This window comes from Mycosarcoma maydis, chromosome 11 (genome assembly GCF_000328475.2).
Source record: "Mycosarcoma maydis chromosome 11, whole genome shotgun sequence".
NCBI classification, from domain to species: Eukaryota; Fungi; Basidiomycota; class Ustilaginomycetes; order Ustilaginales; genus Mycosarcoma; species Mycosarcoma maydis.
This window is the reverse complement of record NC_026488.1, coordinates 197,842-211,963: the sequence shown is the minus strand read 5'-3', so window position 1 is coordinate 211,963 and position 14,122 is coordinate 197,842. Positions and strand designations below refer to the sequence as shown.

Below are 14,122 nucleotides of genomic sequence, written 5' to 3'. Positions count from 1 at the left end.
TTCTCACGATTCTGTGATTGTGATTCCTGCCCCATAGGAATATGCAGAAACTTAACAGACGTGAGAGCGTCTTGCGTCAAGCGTGGGACGGTGAGAAAACCGAGTGTTACGCCGCAGCCGCTATGACTCGAGCAAAAACGATCACGAGCGACCAAGTCACGAGTCTGTGAGAGCAGAGTGACGAGTTGAAAGCGGATCCGAACGCTTCCAAAGAATCGACACGGATTTTTGGGATTGGTAATCCACACAGAGTCTCTCCACACGCCTTTCATCCTTTGGATCGCTTTCGGCTTTACTCGTCATCTCTACACACCATAACCACTAGGAAGGGGTTTCGATATACAATGTTTGTCACACGACCGATTTCACTTGGCCGTTCGCTGGTGCGATTTGCAGCTACGCCTTCGGCGTCCGTAGCGTCTGGCACCGCGTTTGCAGCACGTCTCAAAAAGTCGACCAACATCACCGGCCTCAACGTTTCGGGCTCGCCTCTCTCCGAACTCGAATCGCGATACACCAAGACACTCTCGCTGCTATCCACGCTTCCAGAGTCATCGGTCTACCGCCAAGCTACCACCGCACTCACTCAGCAGCGACTGGATATCGTAGCCAAATTCTCTAACGACGCAAAAGCGATTCAGAGCGAGCCCGAACTTTTGGAAGCTCTGTACGAACGCGCGGAACAGGAGTTGGACGCAGGTCAGCTCGAACAGGTGCTCGAACAGGCAGTGGCCGAGTACAGGCTGGCTGCCAAGATGATCGATTGGAAAGCGTGAGTATTCGCTCCCTGCTTGCGCGCTGAAGCGCTGAAGCGCTCATTTCAGACAAATAGTGTGGAAAGTGATGATGCTGACAGCAAACGTGTGCGGGGGTTTTTTTTGCGGCGTGTGTGTGATGCGACAGATGGGAACCACTCGAGCACCCGCCTGCTCCAGGTCAGTGGAGCTACTTCAGCATGGCCGAAGAGGCCGGTGAAGGTGGAGAGGATCAGAACGTTGACGCTGGAAAAAAGTAGTCAATCCAAGCTGCAGTGTTTGGGTCGGTCGTGCTTTCTTTGATCATCGCACAGCTTTGCAATTCTATCCCGCAGTGGTTTTGGTATCACGTTTGGTGCGCGGTGTGGTAGTACGAACAGGCGCTCTCTGATCTGATTCGTGATTGTTTTGACGCAACGCAACCGACGATCACGATGGCTTCAGCTGGCGCTTGCGAGAAGCTCCCATCACATGAACTCGTGCACCACACGCCGAGTCGGCAGGTAAAGGATTCTTTGATTCACAGTCGGCGCAGTCTACGTCTCCCAACCACCGACGCCGAGCACCCTTTCCAAACACCACTTGCCCTGCACGCCTCTGTTATCCAACCATACGACAAGCTTGCTGAGATCGGTTTTGCGACCTCTATCCGCGCCGCTTTCCACCTCGGGCAGATCGGTGATGTCTTGGAAGCCGGTGAAAGCGTGTTGCACGTCGGGCTGGATGAGTTTTTCCGAGATCTTCTTGTGCGATGCGGGAATGTCGCTCCAGGAGGTGGTTTTGATGGTGGACCAGAACGAGGCTAGGTTGGCGGTGGCGGTCGTGAGCGCGCACGTGAGCGGGTGTTCGAGTACGATCAGTCCCGGTTTGCCCGCTAGTAGGAAGCCGGTGAGTGGCGGAGTGGACGACAGCGCCAACGAGACAATGTCGGCCCGTTTGGATTTGGTGCTAAGCGAAGGTAGGTAATACCACGTTCGCAACACCAACGGCGGCGGTGATGATGCGTCTAGTGGTGCTGAGCAAGTGGGTTGCAGAGCAGTGGATTGCGGAGGAGCCACGCTTTCTGCGCTAGTGTCGAGCGCGAGCAATTCAGATACCTCTTCGATTGCGTTCAAGATGCTTCCGACTGTATCGTGATGCTCGTCAGTGTGGGTGGTCTCGCGATACTTGGCGAGCATCTCATTCACCTCATCCACTCTAGCCCGATCCAGCCAGGAAGGAGCATCCTTTGCGCTTGTCCACATGCTCACTCGCGCATCTGTGGCGTTGGTCTTCCTCAATCTGAACGCCACCTTGATCCACACTGCTTGCTGTGGCGCTTGCTCGGCATGCGCTGCATGCGCTGCTGCATCGACACGGATCTTTAGCCCCAACACCACCTCGTCCGCAATCGAATCCTTGAGCCCCACCGAACGTTGATCTCCCAGTGTCTCGAGTTCGAGCTGCAGATATTCGGCTATTCGTCGGATCGTCTGTTCGTCCGTGGTTGTAAGCTGCAGTTCGTCCGTACCGGACCACATGGCCGACAGAAGTTCGATCGACGACAGCGTCGAGTGCAGGTCTTCCGGTGGCAGCAGGTACGCCTTGCTCGCAACCGATGGCGTGGACGTCGACATCGTGGCTTAGTGCACCAGTAGCCACACCAAAGATACAGATAGACAGCTGCCAAAACTTGGGCGCGCTCAAAGGTATAGAACGGTAACAAGCACCAGCGTCGAATCGTGAATCACGAATCTATCGAAACCGTAACGCCGTCACGGGTGTGGAGCGATCCGATTCGTGATTTCTTCTCGCCGAGATCCGATAGGATTCGCGATCCGTGATTCAGGATTTGTACAAGCCGCCAGAAATCAAGTAACTAACCCTAATCTCGAACGCGTGACTCCACGACGGCAACTGCAGCACCAAAGCCTGATACACGGTCTAACGCGCTTATCCATTTTCCGTGTTGCACATTCACGATTCGTGATTCGTGTCCACGTCCAACATTCTGGCCTCCTTCTCAACTCACCAGAGCCTGGACTAAGCCACCACGTCCAAATTGATTCAAGTCACAGCCATGCCCGGCTTGGTGCACTTGCAGACAGCCTCAAGCACGAGCATGAGCACGAGGACGAGCGATTTGTTTTGGAAACCCAATCAGACTGTACCATGACGAAATGGTGGTGTACGATTCAAACACAAGAAATCAGAACTTCGGCGCTTCGGCGCTTCAGTGCTTGATGGTATCCGTATCGGGATCGCTGGGGACAAACTCCCTCCAGCTGTGATCGGCGGCCTCTTTGTGCTGCCTGATGATGCTATCGCCCTTGCTGGGGATTTGGGTGATGGCAGCCATGCCTACCAAGCTAGCGAGGGTGATGCCTTGTGCCCAGACTCTGGCCTGTACGAGTTTTTGAGCAAAGCTCATGGGTTGGGTGTGGATGTAAGCAAAGATGCCGACCATGCTCGAGGCCCAAGTGGCGGCTACGACGGAGAACTTGTTTTCCTTGGCCCAGGTGAGCGCCTTGTCGCGTGTGGAGAGCGAGTTCCATTCGGACTGGGTGCGTGATTGGAAGCGACGTTGCACGGCGGCACCTGCGTCAGTATAGTGCTCCTGGTCGAAGCGAATGCCCGCCTTATCAGCAGCGATTACGCCGGTGCCGATCGCAAACGACGAGACAAAGAAAAGCTTGATCGCAGGCGTCAGAGAGCGGAAAGCTGGCCAGGATCGATTGAGCACGTATGCCGACGGTGCCGATACCGCGAGCCCCGCTCCAAATCCTCGAGCTGCCGCCGAAACCGACGCATTGTATTGAGCCTCTCGACGCTCCACGTCGCCCACATCTCGGTGTGTGCCGTACGACATGTTTGCAATCTATCCTCGATCGACGCTTGGACTGGTTGGTGACACCTTAGCCTTGACGCGCACTTATCGGTGGTAGCTGACCAAGATCGTACGCTGCTGATCCACGCCCAAGTAGATCGACACGTGAGCCTCGGTTTCGACAGAGAATGTATACGAGACGATGATGACGGACGAGAAGATACACTGGATTGGACGCATCGGTCATCGTATGATTCACGACTCGCTCGCCAGCTGCCCACTCGTCACTTGTCGGCGCAAGCCGTGTGTGTCTTGGTGCTTGTTGCTTGTCAGCCAAAACAATAAACTGATAAAGTGGAGGTGAACCCCTTCGACTTTCTTCCCATCCCGTAAAAAAAACCCCTTCCGAAACAGAAAGAAACCATCACAAATTGTGAATCAAGTAAAGAAAAAACAGGAGCGCTTCGGACTTCCCGAAGCGCTTAAAAATTTGCGAGTTGCGAGTTGCGAGTTGCGAGTTGCGAATTACACCCGTATCTTACCGCATTCTTGATTCGTGATTCGAATTCAGTCGTGAGTGATTCGTGATTTGGTGTTGACCGAGGAACCCTCGTGTGCTTGTGTCACTCACGATTGCAATACAAAAAAAAATCGTCAATGTACATTACAGGAACAGTCGTGAGTAGCAACTGTACGTAGATTGTCAAACCATCGGCCGTTGTTGTCCGACCGAACCCTTCATGCTTCCGTGTTGATGCTCGGCTTTAATTCAACTGTCCGTTTCTGCGTGTGCCGTGTGCAAGAAGCACAACCACGAACTGTGCTGCCGAATCGAACAACACGTGATCTGCTTTCCGTGTCCCGTGCCGCGTGCCTGTGGCCTTATACCTCCGAACCGAGTCTGGGCCGAATTGTGGATCGTGAATCACGAATCACGAATCGCCCCTGTTGCACCCGAACCAACCAAAAGTGGCACTACACGCCTAACCCCCCCCCCCCGCGGGCGCCCACTCAAAAGCTTAGCCTCTCGAGTATCTCGTACACAGGCGCGAGCCGCATCCCCACTCGCAAGCATCAGGTTGACAAGAGAATGTGGATTCCATAGACGGAACGTGGAAAGACGCGTGTGTTTGTGTGTGATCAAAAAGACAGAAGCATGGTGCGTAAGGTCAAGTGAAGCGAAGAGACAGTGGAGTGTGTTAGGGTTGCTAGGGTGCATGCAAAGCCGGTCGAAATCAAGGTAGAACAGGAGGACAGAAATGCTGTTAGTCGAGCGCCGAACAAGATGAAAGAAACAGACAAGCTAAGGCGAGCAGCAGTGACAGGATCGAGAGTGACATGAGGACAAGCTCCGAGCTCAGATGATAGCCGAGCCAAGGTCGAGCATCCATTCACGTCGCAAACGAGCATGGATGAGCTTGAACGTGCTCAGCGCGCCCTTTTCCTGGACGACGAGCACCGAGGTTGCAAACGTGACACCGCCCGGGGTGCTTGCTCTCGAGTATGTGCTCAGAGCGGGACTTGGCAGCCCGTGAGTCATGATACTCGTCGCGTTGACGTTGGTGCCAACTGCACCGCCGTGTAACGAGAGTCCCAAGCCGCCACCCATGTACGCCGAGTTGGTTGCTGGCGAACCCACAGCGAGAATGTGCACGTCCACACGGAACCGCAACGGCTTGGCCGCAGTAACCACACCGTTCGATTCGCGGTACTCGTTGATGCTGCACTTGAGCGTCGTGTGGTGCACGTCGGACGAATCGTCCATGGCCACGCGCACACCGTAGCTCTGCAAGCGCCGAATGCATTCGGTCAACGTCTCGGAAAAGTTTTCGCTCGACATGAGCGTAAATGTGGCCGGTTTCCAGTTGAACAGCCCAGCGAACCAGCTGTCCTTCTTGCCCGGTGCACTCGCGCTCGCGATCGCTGACGCTGACGCTGCCGGTGCCGGCGACAGCGTCGCAGTGTTGGGCGATTGAGGCGTGCTAGGCGGTGAAATGATACCGGCAGCAGAGCTAGCACCAATGTCGAGCCCCAACCCAGGATTGAGCCTCTGCATCCGCACTGAAGACGCTGTGGTTGCGCCTCCATTCGGTACAAAACGTCCTGAAGCAGGCGCCGCAAAGACGCTCGCTAGCGCAGTCGGCGTTGGCGTCGACTCGTACGCGATCGATCGGATCGTATTGGCTTCGGTCGCAGTCGCATGCTGTTGCTGAGCATGCTTATCAGCGCGACGCAGTCCCAACAACGACCTCTTCCTGCCGAGCCCCGTGCTACCGGTGCTAATGTTGCTAAACACACTGGTTGGTCGCGACGTGGTCCCCGAGCTGCTCGCCTCAGTGCCAGATCGTGCGCTTCGAACCGAGTTTCTCGCACTCGCACTCGCACTCGAACTGGCCACACTCGACCTAGCGCCCGCCCCGGACTTGTCCGTCAGTGCCAAAGGAGCAATCAGCTCAACCGGGCTCAATGGCGTCATGGGCGTCGACGGAGTATACGTCTGCTGGTGCGAAGATGCCTGCGAGACTGAGCGCATGCTCTCGCCTTCGCTCACGTCGTCCTCAGCATCTTCAAACTGGTTCATCTCGGAATTCCTGGTGCGCGCGCTAGGCGCCGAAGCCGTCACTGCCATGGGCTGTGACTGCAGCTGCTGCTGCTGCTGTTGCTGTTGCCAAGCCATCGAGTTCTTGAGCTGATCAAGCTTGGACTGTAGCGCATCTGGCTTCTCGCCGGTGGCGCGGATGGATGCGAGCTCGTCGGCGATCTCTTGGAAGAATCGCTGCATGGTCGCATCGCCCACCTGCGGCACCTGGATGCAAGGTGTTGGTTGGGTCGTATATGCTCGCGATGTGCTGGGCCTCGGCGGTGCGGGTTGAGGTGCAGTCTGCGGGGGTAGTGTAGCTTGTGCGCCAAACGTCGACTTGGTCGGCGACACTGGTCGAGACGATGCACGCCCAGGAAGCGCAAGAGGCGGCATCATCTCGGAACCCGAACCACGATTCGCGCGGTTGCGAGCTGCACTCACCGAAACAGTCGATGACGCGGTGGACGATGTCGAACCACAAGACGCCGTAGCCGTATGCGACAATGTGGGCGCATCGTACATATTGGCCAGAGCGATGCGAGCCGAGAGAGGCGCAGTAACACCTACCGTGTTGGGCTTGGTAGGCGATGTATTGCGTCGCTGCAAGTCGACAGCCGGTCGCTCGTTTCGCTGTGGCGACGCCGTCTGCAGCGAGATCTGTGGCAACACGTAACCTGACTTGTCCGCACCATGACTCGAGCCAAGAGCGCGCGGCTTGGTAGGAGAAGCTACCTTGAGCTTGGACGCCGAAACAAATGCGCTGTCCAGCGTCGAGGCAGGCGAGTCGAGAGGCGATGGTCGCAACCTCGGCGAAGGATTGGCTGGACGAACATGTGGCGAAGCCACTTTGGGGGGCGTGACATTGTCGGGACGACGAGACGTGGTGTGATATACCGAGCCTTTTTCTGGAGTGCTGTGTCGACGATCCATCTCGACACTTTCGAGGCGTGGAGAGGCTGGAGCCGAGGTGGCACCGGCGGCATCGCTAGTGCGGCGAGGACGAGGTTTTTCGAGCGTCTTGGCAGCGCTGGTAGTCGACAAGAGAGCATGCGCAGGCACAGCGCTCGCAGTGACGATCTGCTCGTCCAGAATATCATCGTTCATGTCATCTTCATCGTCAGCCGAATGATTCTCGCGATGCGCCACCAGCAGTGTATAAAACGTCTTTTGCCAGCTCGGACCTGGAGCGAGCAGCTCCTTGATAATGTCTTGTTCGCTCAATTCGAACCACAGCGTCTTGAGGTTACCGAGGATGTCAATGTCGATCGTGTCAAGCGTCAACTCCTCCATCTGTAAGCTGTCAAGCGACGTCGAGACAGGGTTGACCGACGACTCGGTGCCGTTGTTGGTAAACCAAGGATGGCGCATGATGTCGGCCATCTTGATTCGCTTCTCCGGATCCACCTCGAGCATCCTCCAGATGAGATCTTTGGAGGCAGGCTCGAGCCATTCAGGCATGATAAACTTGCCTGCGCGCACCTTACCAAGCAGCTGCTGAATGTTGGGATCGTCAAACGGCAGACGTCCGCAGAGAAGCGCGAAGAGGATGATACCGCAGCTCCAGATATCGCTAGCGGTTCCCTTGTACCTCTTTCCGCTGACGATCTCGGGACTGGCGTAGTGAGGAGAGCCGCAACTGGTCTCGAGCATCTTTTCGGTAGGCTGAAGTGCGGCCATGCCAAAGTCGGCAACCTTGACAATCTTTTTGGTTTCATCGAGGAGCAAATTTTCGGGCTTGAGATCACGATGGCAGATGTTGAAGCGATGGCAGTAGTCCATGCCGAAAATAATCTGACGGAAGTAGCCTCGAGCATCTCGTGGGGAGAGCTTGCCCTGAGCAACAAGGTGGTCAAAGAGCTCGCCACCGGCAACGTATTCCATGATGAGGAATCTGTGGTGAAGCAAAAACAGCATAACATGGTCGGTAAGTTGGCAATCAGCTCTTGCACCAAGTCTTTTTGAGTCGGGTAGGGTGTTGGCAACTTACAGATCTTTCGATGTCTCGTACACGTCCCAGAGACCGAGCAAGTTGGGATGTTCGATGAGTTTCATGATGACAATCTCTCGTTCGATACCAAGAATCATTTTGTTAGCCTTGACATCCGCATCACGCAAGCTCATGCGACTTGCGTTGATGAGCGTCCGTGGGATGATCTTAACAGCCGCTTTTTGGCCGGTTTGGTCATGGATGGCGAGGCGCACACGACCGGAAGCGCCCTGACCGATGAGTTTGTCGAGCCTCCAATGGCCGATGTTTTTGGGATCATTGTGATGACGTTTCTTCTCCCTCTCTAGACGCGATGCTGGCTTTGGACGCTCGGAAGGCTGAGACTGCTGCACTCGGCGGTCTGCTGCTGGTGCCGGCTGCTGTCGTTGTGAAGCGTGATGGCTGGTAGGCTGATGTTGTGATGGACGGTGATTCTCGCACCCGGTAGCTCGCGTCGAGACAACGTTGGCACCGGCTTTTCGGTTGGCCAAGGCGACGTAGGCTTCCGCGGCGGTGGGTCTGCGATTCTGTACGTCTGTAGCCTGCAGAGGCGCTCCCTTGAAGGGCGGGATGGGCTGCACCACGGGGCGTTGCGAGGAAGACATGATCGAAGCTCTGCCCAAAGCTCCAGACGCTCACAGGTGTAGAATGTCGCGATTCGTGGTTGCGCTTACGATTGCGACTGGATGCAAGCCGCGTGTGTGTGTGTGTAGTCAACGTTGGCAAACGCGATTGGATATGCCTATTGAAAGTAGACGGTGTTGTTCAATAGACTCGATACGATGTGGATGATTGTGGGTCGGGTAGAGTGATGCTGTCAAAAGAATGTATAGAGTAATTCGAACCGGCTACGCTGATCGCCGTTGTTGGAGCTGTAGAAATGTTGAGGCCGCGTCGATGGTGAAGGGGAAGAGGTGAGACGGGAAAGGGGTGTTCCGAGGCGAGGGGAGAGGTGTAGAGAGGAGTGGGGTAGATAGAGGTCAAGATGATAGATGATTGTTGAAGGAATGAAACAATGGCCACGAAGGGGACAGCAAGGTGAGCGGCAACGATCAAGAGGAGGAGAAGGAATCCAGAGCAGACAGAGGGCCAAGGGAACAGCAGACAGCAGACAACAGTTTGAAGTCGAGCAGTTGCAAGGACAAGTTCTGCAGAGCGACAAGTTGCAATCAGTAGAGGCTGTGGTGAGAGGTGCCAAAGAGAGAGGAACGGACAAAGGTGCCTAGACTCGACCAGACTATCCACCACGGTTCAGCAGTCACTTTGAGGAAGCATTCGATCAGGCACCGCAGAAGCAGCCGTTGTTTTGCAAAGTGGATCGGAGCTACAAGTTTAGCGCGGGCCAGGAAACAGGTCAGCACTGGCTGCGGCAGAACTGGCGTCGATCGAGCGGAGGTAGAGAGGACTAGAAGGCGACGAGGTTACGCGGGAAAGCGGAAGAGGAGCAAGCGAGGGATGCAAGCAAGCAAGTTATGAAACGGATGACAGATCAAAACACGCAAACAGACAGGAGAACAACACTCTGGCGCTCGAGCTCGAGAGCGGAGTTTACGAAACGATCAACAAAGTGTGCATAACACATTGCAAACAGCACAGCTTTCTCGTCATCTGCGCTTTCGAGTCTTGAGCTGCTCCTCGGTATTGGCACAGCCGCTAGCTCGTCTTGTGCTTGCCAGGACCAGCCTAGTTAAGCTGCGTGTCGGAATGCTCCTTTTCGTCACTACTAAATCGAAAGCTTTTGCTCAAGTTGTACTTGTATTCCAAGTATTGGTGCTACTGAAACTGAAACGTACCGCCTTGCTTTCAGCCAGTTAGTTGGTCACGCTCGAGCCGCAGAAGCCTTACGCAGATGATGAACGACAGCTGAAAGGTGATTCAGGACGACGCAACATGCCAGGCTGTAGGCGATCGTTGGGTGGAACAGCTCAAGCCTTGACTTGAGCAGCAGCGCACAACGCGCGTCCAGTGGAGAGAAGAGGAGCCTGCATGAACCTAGCCGAGCTTTGGTCAGCTGGTTCGCGAAAGATTGACATGACAGGCAGGATGAGGAGGCCGAGTGGTGTTGTCTCTATCGCTGAGACGCATGAGACGCATCGTTTGCGGTACAGAAGCTTTCATCGATCCGGTTGGAGAAACACCGGACGAGAAGGGTGTTGAGCTTGCTGCTGACAGAAGGCACCAGCAATCAGAGGGATATGGCGCAACCGATGGTCGAGCGGGCGACAGGACGATCAGCTAACTTGGATGCAACCAACGGTACATGACATGGGCAAAGTTCACAAACGATTCTGAAATTGCAGCTTGTAGATTGGACAGCTGTCATGGCTGGCTTGCGGTCTTGCTAGAGCAAAGGACATACATGGCTTGATACTCGGCGCGCAGAAGTCAGGCAGTCTCGACCGAGCCACATAGAGGGCCAGGTGCAGCAAAGCGTGCTGCAAGCCAGTCTGGAGCTTCGATCCGGCTGACATGATCGCAAAGCTCATGCTGTGGGCATGGCAGCTACGTTCTGAGTGAGTGTACAGTATACATAACAGAGAGCCGACGCATACACGATTGCAAGGAGGGGGAGCATGTCAGAGGTGGGAAACGGTGGATGCATCGGCTTCGGCGATGTTGACAGCAGCGCATACGCAACCAAGGCGGTTCTAATGCAGGTCGGAATCATGAAATAAGCTGAGTTGACCAAGTTAGCTGGAATGCCCAATACTGCGCTCAATCACGAATAGCACTTGAGCCGTCTCATATCGACTGGTTCCCTGTTGGCTGCACGATTCTGCATAGCGCTGCAGACTGCGACGTGGGTTGAGATGCCTCTGATTCACGATTCATGATTGGCATGCTGCCTACTCGTGACGGTGCACCACCCACTCGTGACTGCTATGGCGCCACCCAGAATCAAGAATCACGAATCGTGACCGAGCTGTATTTCTCGATGAAAGCACTCTCAAGGCAAGCACTCTCAGACTGGCACTCTGCTGACGGTCACTTGACGCACACCACACACCGCACAACGAGTTTCATGTTGAGTCGTCGTGTGTCGTGACTCTCACTGTCTAACTCACACTGACTGACAATCGTGAATGTGAATCGTGAATGTGAATCGTGAATGTGAATCGTGAATGTTGGTCTCGCAAACTCACGACTGTACAAACCCAGAGAGACGCACGACGCGTACCTCAAATCGTGAATTCTGAATCACGAATGTCACTCATGATTGTATCACAATCGTGAATCACGAAGCACGTACAGTATACGGTACATAGTATATACTTGACGATTGTGACTCTTTCGCCTTGAATCCCAAATATTGTTAATACATCGTGCATTAACGTATTGACAATTGCTGCGGGCTGGTCAAGTCAAGTTAACGTATTGCAAGCTATGCATCGCGCAGCTCGTCAACGGCTTGGATCCTACGCTCACGACTCTTGTTTCTTTTCAACTCGATAGACACGCCTACCGATGGAGCAGCAGCATCATCTCGACCCCGTTTCAGCCTGTGAATCTTGCATGTCGGCGTATGCTTGAAGCTAGGAACAGATAACCCATTCGATCTGTTGAGCTTGAATTCTGGCGATCAAGTCGGACACGGACGAGCTGCAGCACGATGATGGCGTTTGGCATGCTGACCAACCGTGAACATCCCGCCCGACTCCCCGAACTCATGACGCTTGCGACAAGACAGAGGCGGTAGGGGCTCGAACATGTTTGTTCTTCGATTCAACGTTGCGCTCTCTTGCCAACCGCTCTCTTGCCATCTAGATGCGACTGAAACAGCTTGGCAGTGTTGAGTGTTTGGAATGAGGCGTTCATGTCGTAGTCACGAGCCCGATCCTACCTGTTCCGTCGTTCTTTTCTACGACATGCGCCTCGGCGAAGCTTGTATTTCAGCTTCCGCCGTCGTCGACGCTCGATACCCGAGTCTATCGAGACGTCGCGCTTCGGTACTTTGAAGCGTTCCTGTTTCTTGCCAGCCAGATCGGGCCTCTTCAGACTCCCGATGCCGCAGCCTCTTGCTCTTACGAGGAGGAACGAGTGTCGATTTCTGACTTCAAAAGTGACCTCCCCCCGATCGATCCGATGAGGACTTGGTTAGTAGCAGCTTCCCTGGGTTGACACCGCCGTTCCTTCGCAAACCCAGCGCCGATAGATCAACCACGAACAGATGAACGCGTTGTATCACGTGCAGCTTAACAATGCTCGGATTTCCTTGGCGCTTTTTTTAGATGAATTTCGTTTCTTTTTCTTTTCCTACTTGATAATCTTGATTTTTTCATTCTCCTTCACGCATGTCAGTCACGATTCAATCCCGATTCACATTTCACGAGTCGCCTGTGCCCGATCTGAGCAAACCAACACACATGACCACGTGACTCTCATAGTAACTGACTTTGGCACTCTATCATACACGATAGGGCGCGTCGCGTCAACTTGACCGATACCCGAGAAATCTCAGACCAACTCACCAGTCTCGACCAAGACCATTCTCAACAAAGACTCACCGTTACCACCTCCTTCACCAATAGTTGCCGCCTCGCTTCAACCAGATATACAAGCAACCTCTCCCAGCATGAGCTCGAGCAGCCTTGCATCGGCTTCCGTCGACGAGCTCAAGTCCAAGCTTAATCAGCTTCGAGCCGACAAGGCCCTCTTGTCCTCCCAACTCTCCTCCCTCCGAGCGCTTCCGCTTGACACACGCGGCACACGCAGCACACTCGCCATCGAAAACCAAGAGCTCGCGCATCAGCTACGCTCGCTCGAAGAAAAATCAATTCTCTACCGCACTGCAGCTTGGACATGCTTCGAGCTTGACCTGGATGTAGGTCGTCGTGCACGTCAAGCAAGAGACATTGTTTCTGCCGACAAGGATGGCGACCTCGCTCTCGGTATCCGACTCGATACGTTCTGGAGGGGTCGCTTCTATGAGCCGTACTACCTTGTCTTTTCGCGGCCCAGTCAGTCGCTCGATTCCATGGCGCAGCTCGCCGGTACCGCTGTGGGCGATGTCGAGCCGAATTCACTAGCAGATGGGCTCAGGCTCATCAGGCATACCGTGCCGCATTCGGTACCGCTGGCAAACCTCGTGGAAAAGTATCTACCGAGTGTCGCAGGCGGACAAGTGTCCGGTGGAGCAGCCAGCAAAGCCAGAGACAACGAGGCGGGTGGCTTGACCATGCTCACCCAGTTCAACGACTTGCCTGGCGTGAATGCTTTCCTTTCAGACCTCCACTGCCACTTGCAAGCCTATGTCTCCAGGAGGCAACAAGCAATGGCCTTGCAGCAGCTCGAGCTTCCCACCACCGACCAAGACACGCACGCCGCCTTGGAAGCGCTCGGTACAGAAGCGTTCGATCTCGTCAAGGTCACCTGGCGCATCCCTTGCTCTTCCACTCGTACCGATTCAGATCCAGAGGACGCCAACGACGAGCCTACCGATCGCGACCCCACCGTGCTTGCGCTCAAAGCCGCCGCGACCCGAAAACGAAAGATCCCGGACGACCAACCAACACAGTACCTCGAACTCGTCGTCCAATACGACGACCTTCAGAGCGACCGCCTGGTCGACGACACGCGCCCCACCGGTATCACTGCTCAGCCTGCTTCCTCGTCCTCGTCCTCGTCCTCGTCCTCGTCCTCCTCCCAAGATGTGATCGACGAACAAGGAGCCATCCACGGTCTGCGCAAGGCGTACGGTCAAGTGCGCGTGCAGCTGCTCGAGTACGCGCCCGAGCTCGAAACACGTCAACGTCGAGCGCCCGGTATCTCGCAAGCTGAGCTGAAAGCGCTCCGGCCCAACATCACGCGCAGACAAGATCTGGAGCACATGTACGCACAGGAGCACGATGGCGAATCGCTCGACATGGACCAAGCTTTCCAGCGCATTGCGCAGAAAGTGTGGACGCAGTTGAACGCCAGGCATGGGGTGCGTTGATACATGGCTCACCTTACCAACAACCTGAGTTCCCGCAGCTCTCTACGTGTACCCTGTA

General features: G+C 55.0%; 5 protein-coding genes across 5 annotated transcripts; 2 read left to right on the top strand and 3 right to left on the bottom strand.

Annotated features, from left to right (window-relative positions):
- Positions 1 to 344: 344 nt before the first annotated feature.
- On the top strand, positions 345 to 1,015 carry UMAG_11517 (uncharacterized protein; the record flags this gene model as incomplete). Its single annotated transcript, XM_011392257.1, has 2 exons — positions 345 to 772; positions 904 to 1,015. The coding sequence occupies 2 exons, from the start codon at positions 345 to 347 to the stop codon at positions 1,013 to 1,015; spliced, it is 540 nt and encodes a 179-aa protein (XP_011390559.1).
- Positions 1,016 to 1,291: 276 nt separating this feature from the next.
- Positions 1,292 to 2,371, bottom strand: UMAG_03930 (uncharacterized protein; the record flags this gene model as incomplete). Its single annotated transcript, XM_011392100.1, has 1 exon — positions 1,292 to 2,371. One exon carries the CDS (start codon positions 2,369 to 2,371, stop codon positions 1,292 to 1,294), a length of 1,080 nt encoding a protein of 359 aa, XP_011390402.1.
- A 596-nt stretch (positions 2,372 to 2,967) lies between these two features.
- Positions 2,968 to 3,603, bottom strand: UMAG_03929 (uncharacterized protein; the record flags this gene model as incomplete). Its single annotated transcript, XM_011392099.1, has 1 exon — positions 2,968 to 3,603. One exon carries the CDS (start codon positions 3,601 to 3,603, stop codon positions 2,968 to 2,970), a length of 636 nt encoding a protein of 211 aa, XP_011390401.1.
- Positions 3,604 to 4,918: 1,315 nt separating this feature from the next.
- Positions 4,919 to 8,734, bottom strand: UMAG_03928 (uncharacterized protein; the record flags this gene model as incomplete). Its single annotated transcript, XM_011392098.1, has 2 exons — positions 4,919 to 8,033; positions 8,130 to 8,734. The coding sequence occupies 2 exons, from the start codon at positions 8,732 to 8,734 to the stop codon at positions 4,919 to 4,921; spliced, it is 3,720 nt and encodes a 1,239-aa protein (XP_011390400.1).
- A 3,968-nt stretch (positions 8,735 to 12,702) lies between these two features.
- On the top strand, positions 12,703 to 14,064 carry UMAG_03927 (uncharacterized protein; the record flags this gene model as incomplete). Its single annotated transcript, XM_011392097.1, has 1 exon — positions 12,703 to 14,064. The coding sequence occupies one exon, from the start codon at positions 12,703 to 12,705 to the stop codon at positions 14,062 to 14,064; it is 1,362 nt and encodes a 453-aa protein (XP_011390399.1).
- Between the last annotated feature and the right edge of the window lie 58 nt (positions 14,065 to 14,122).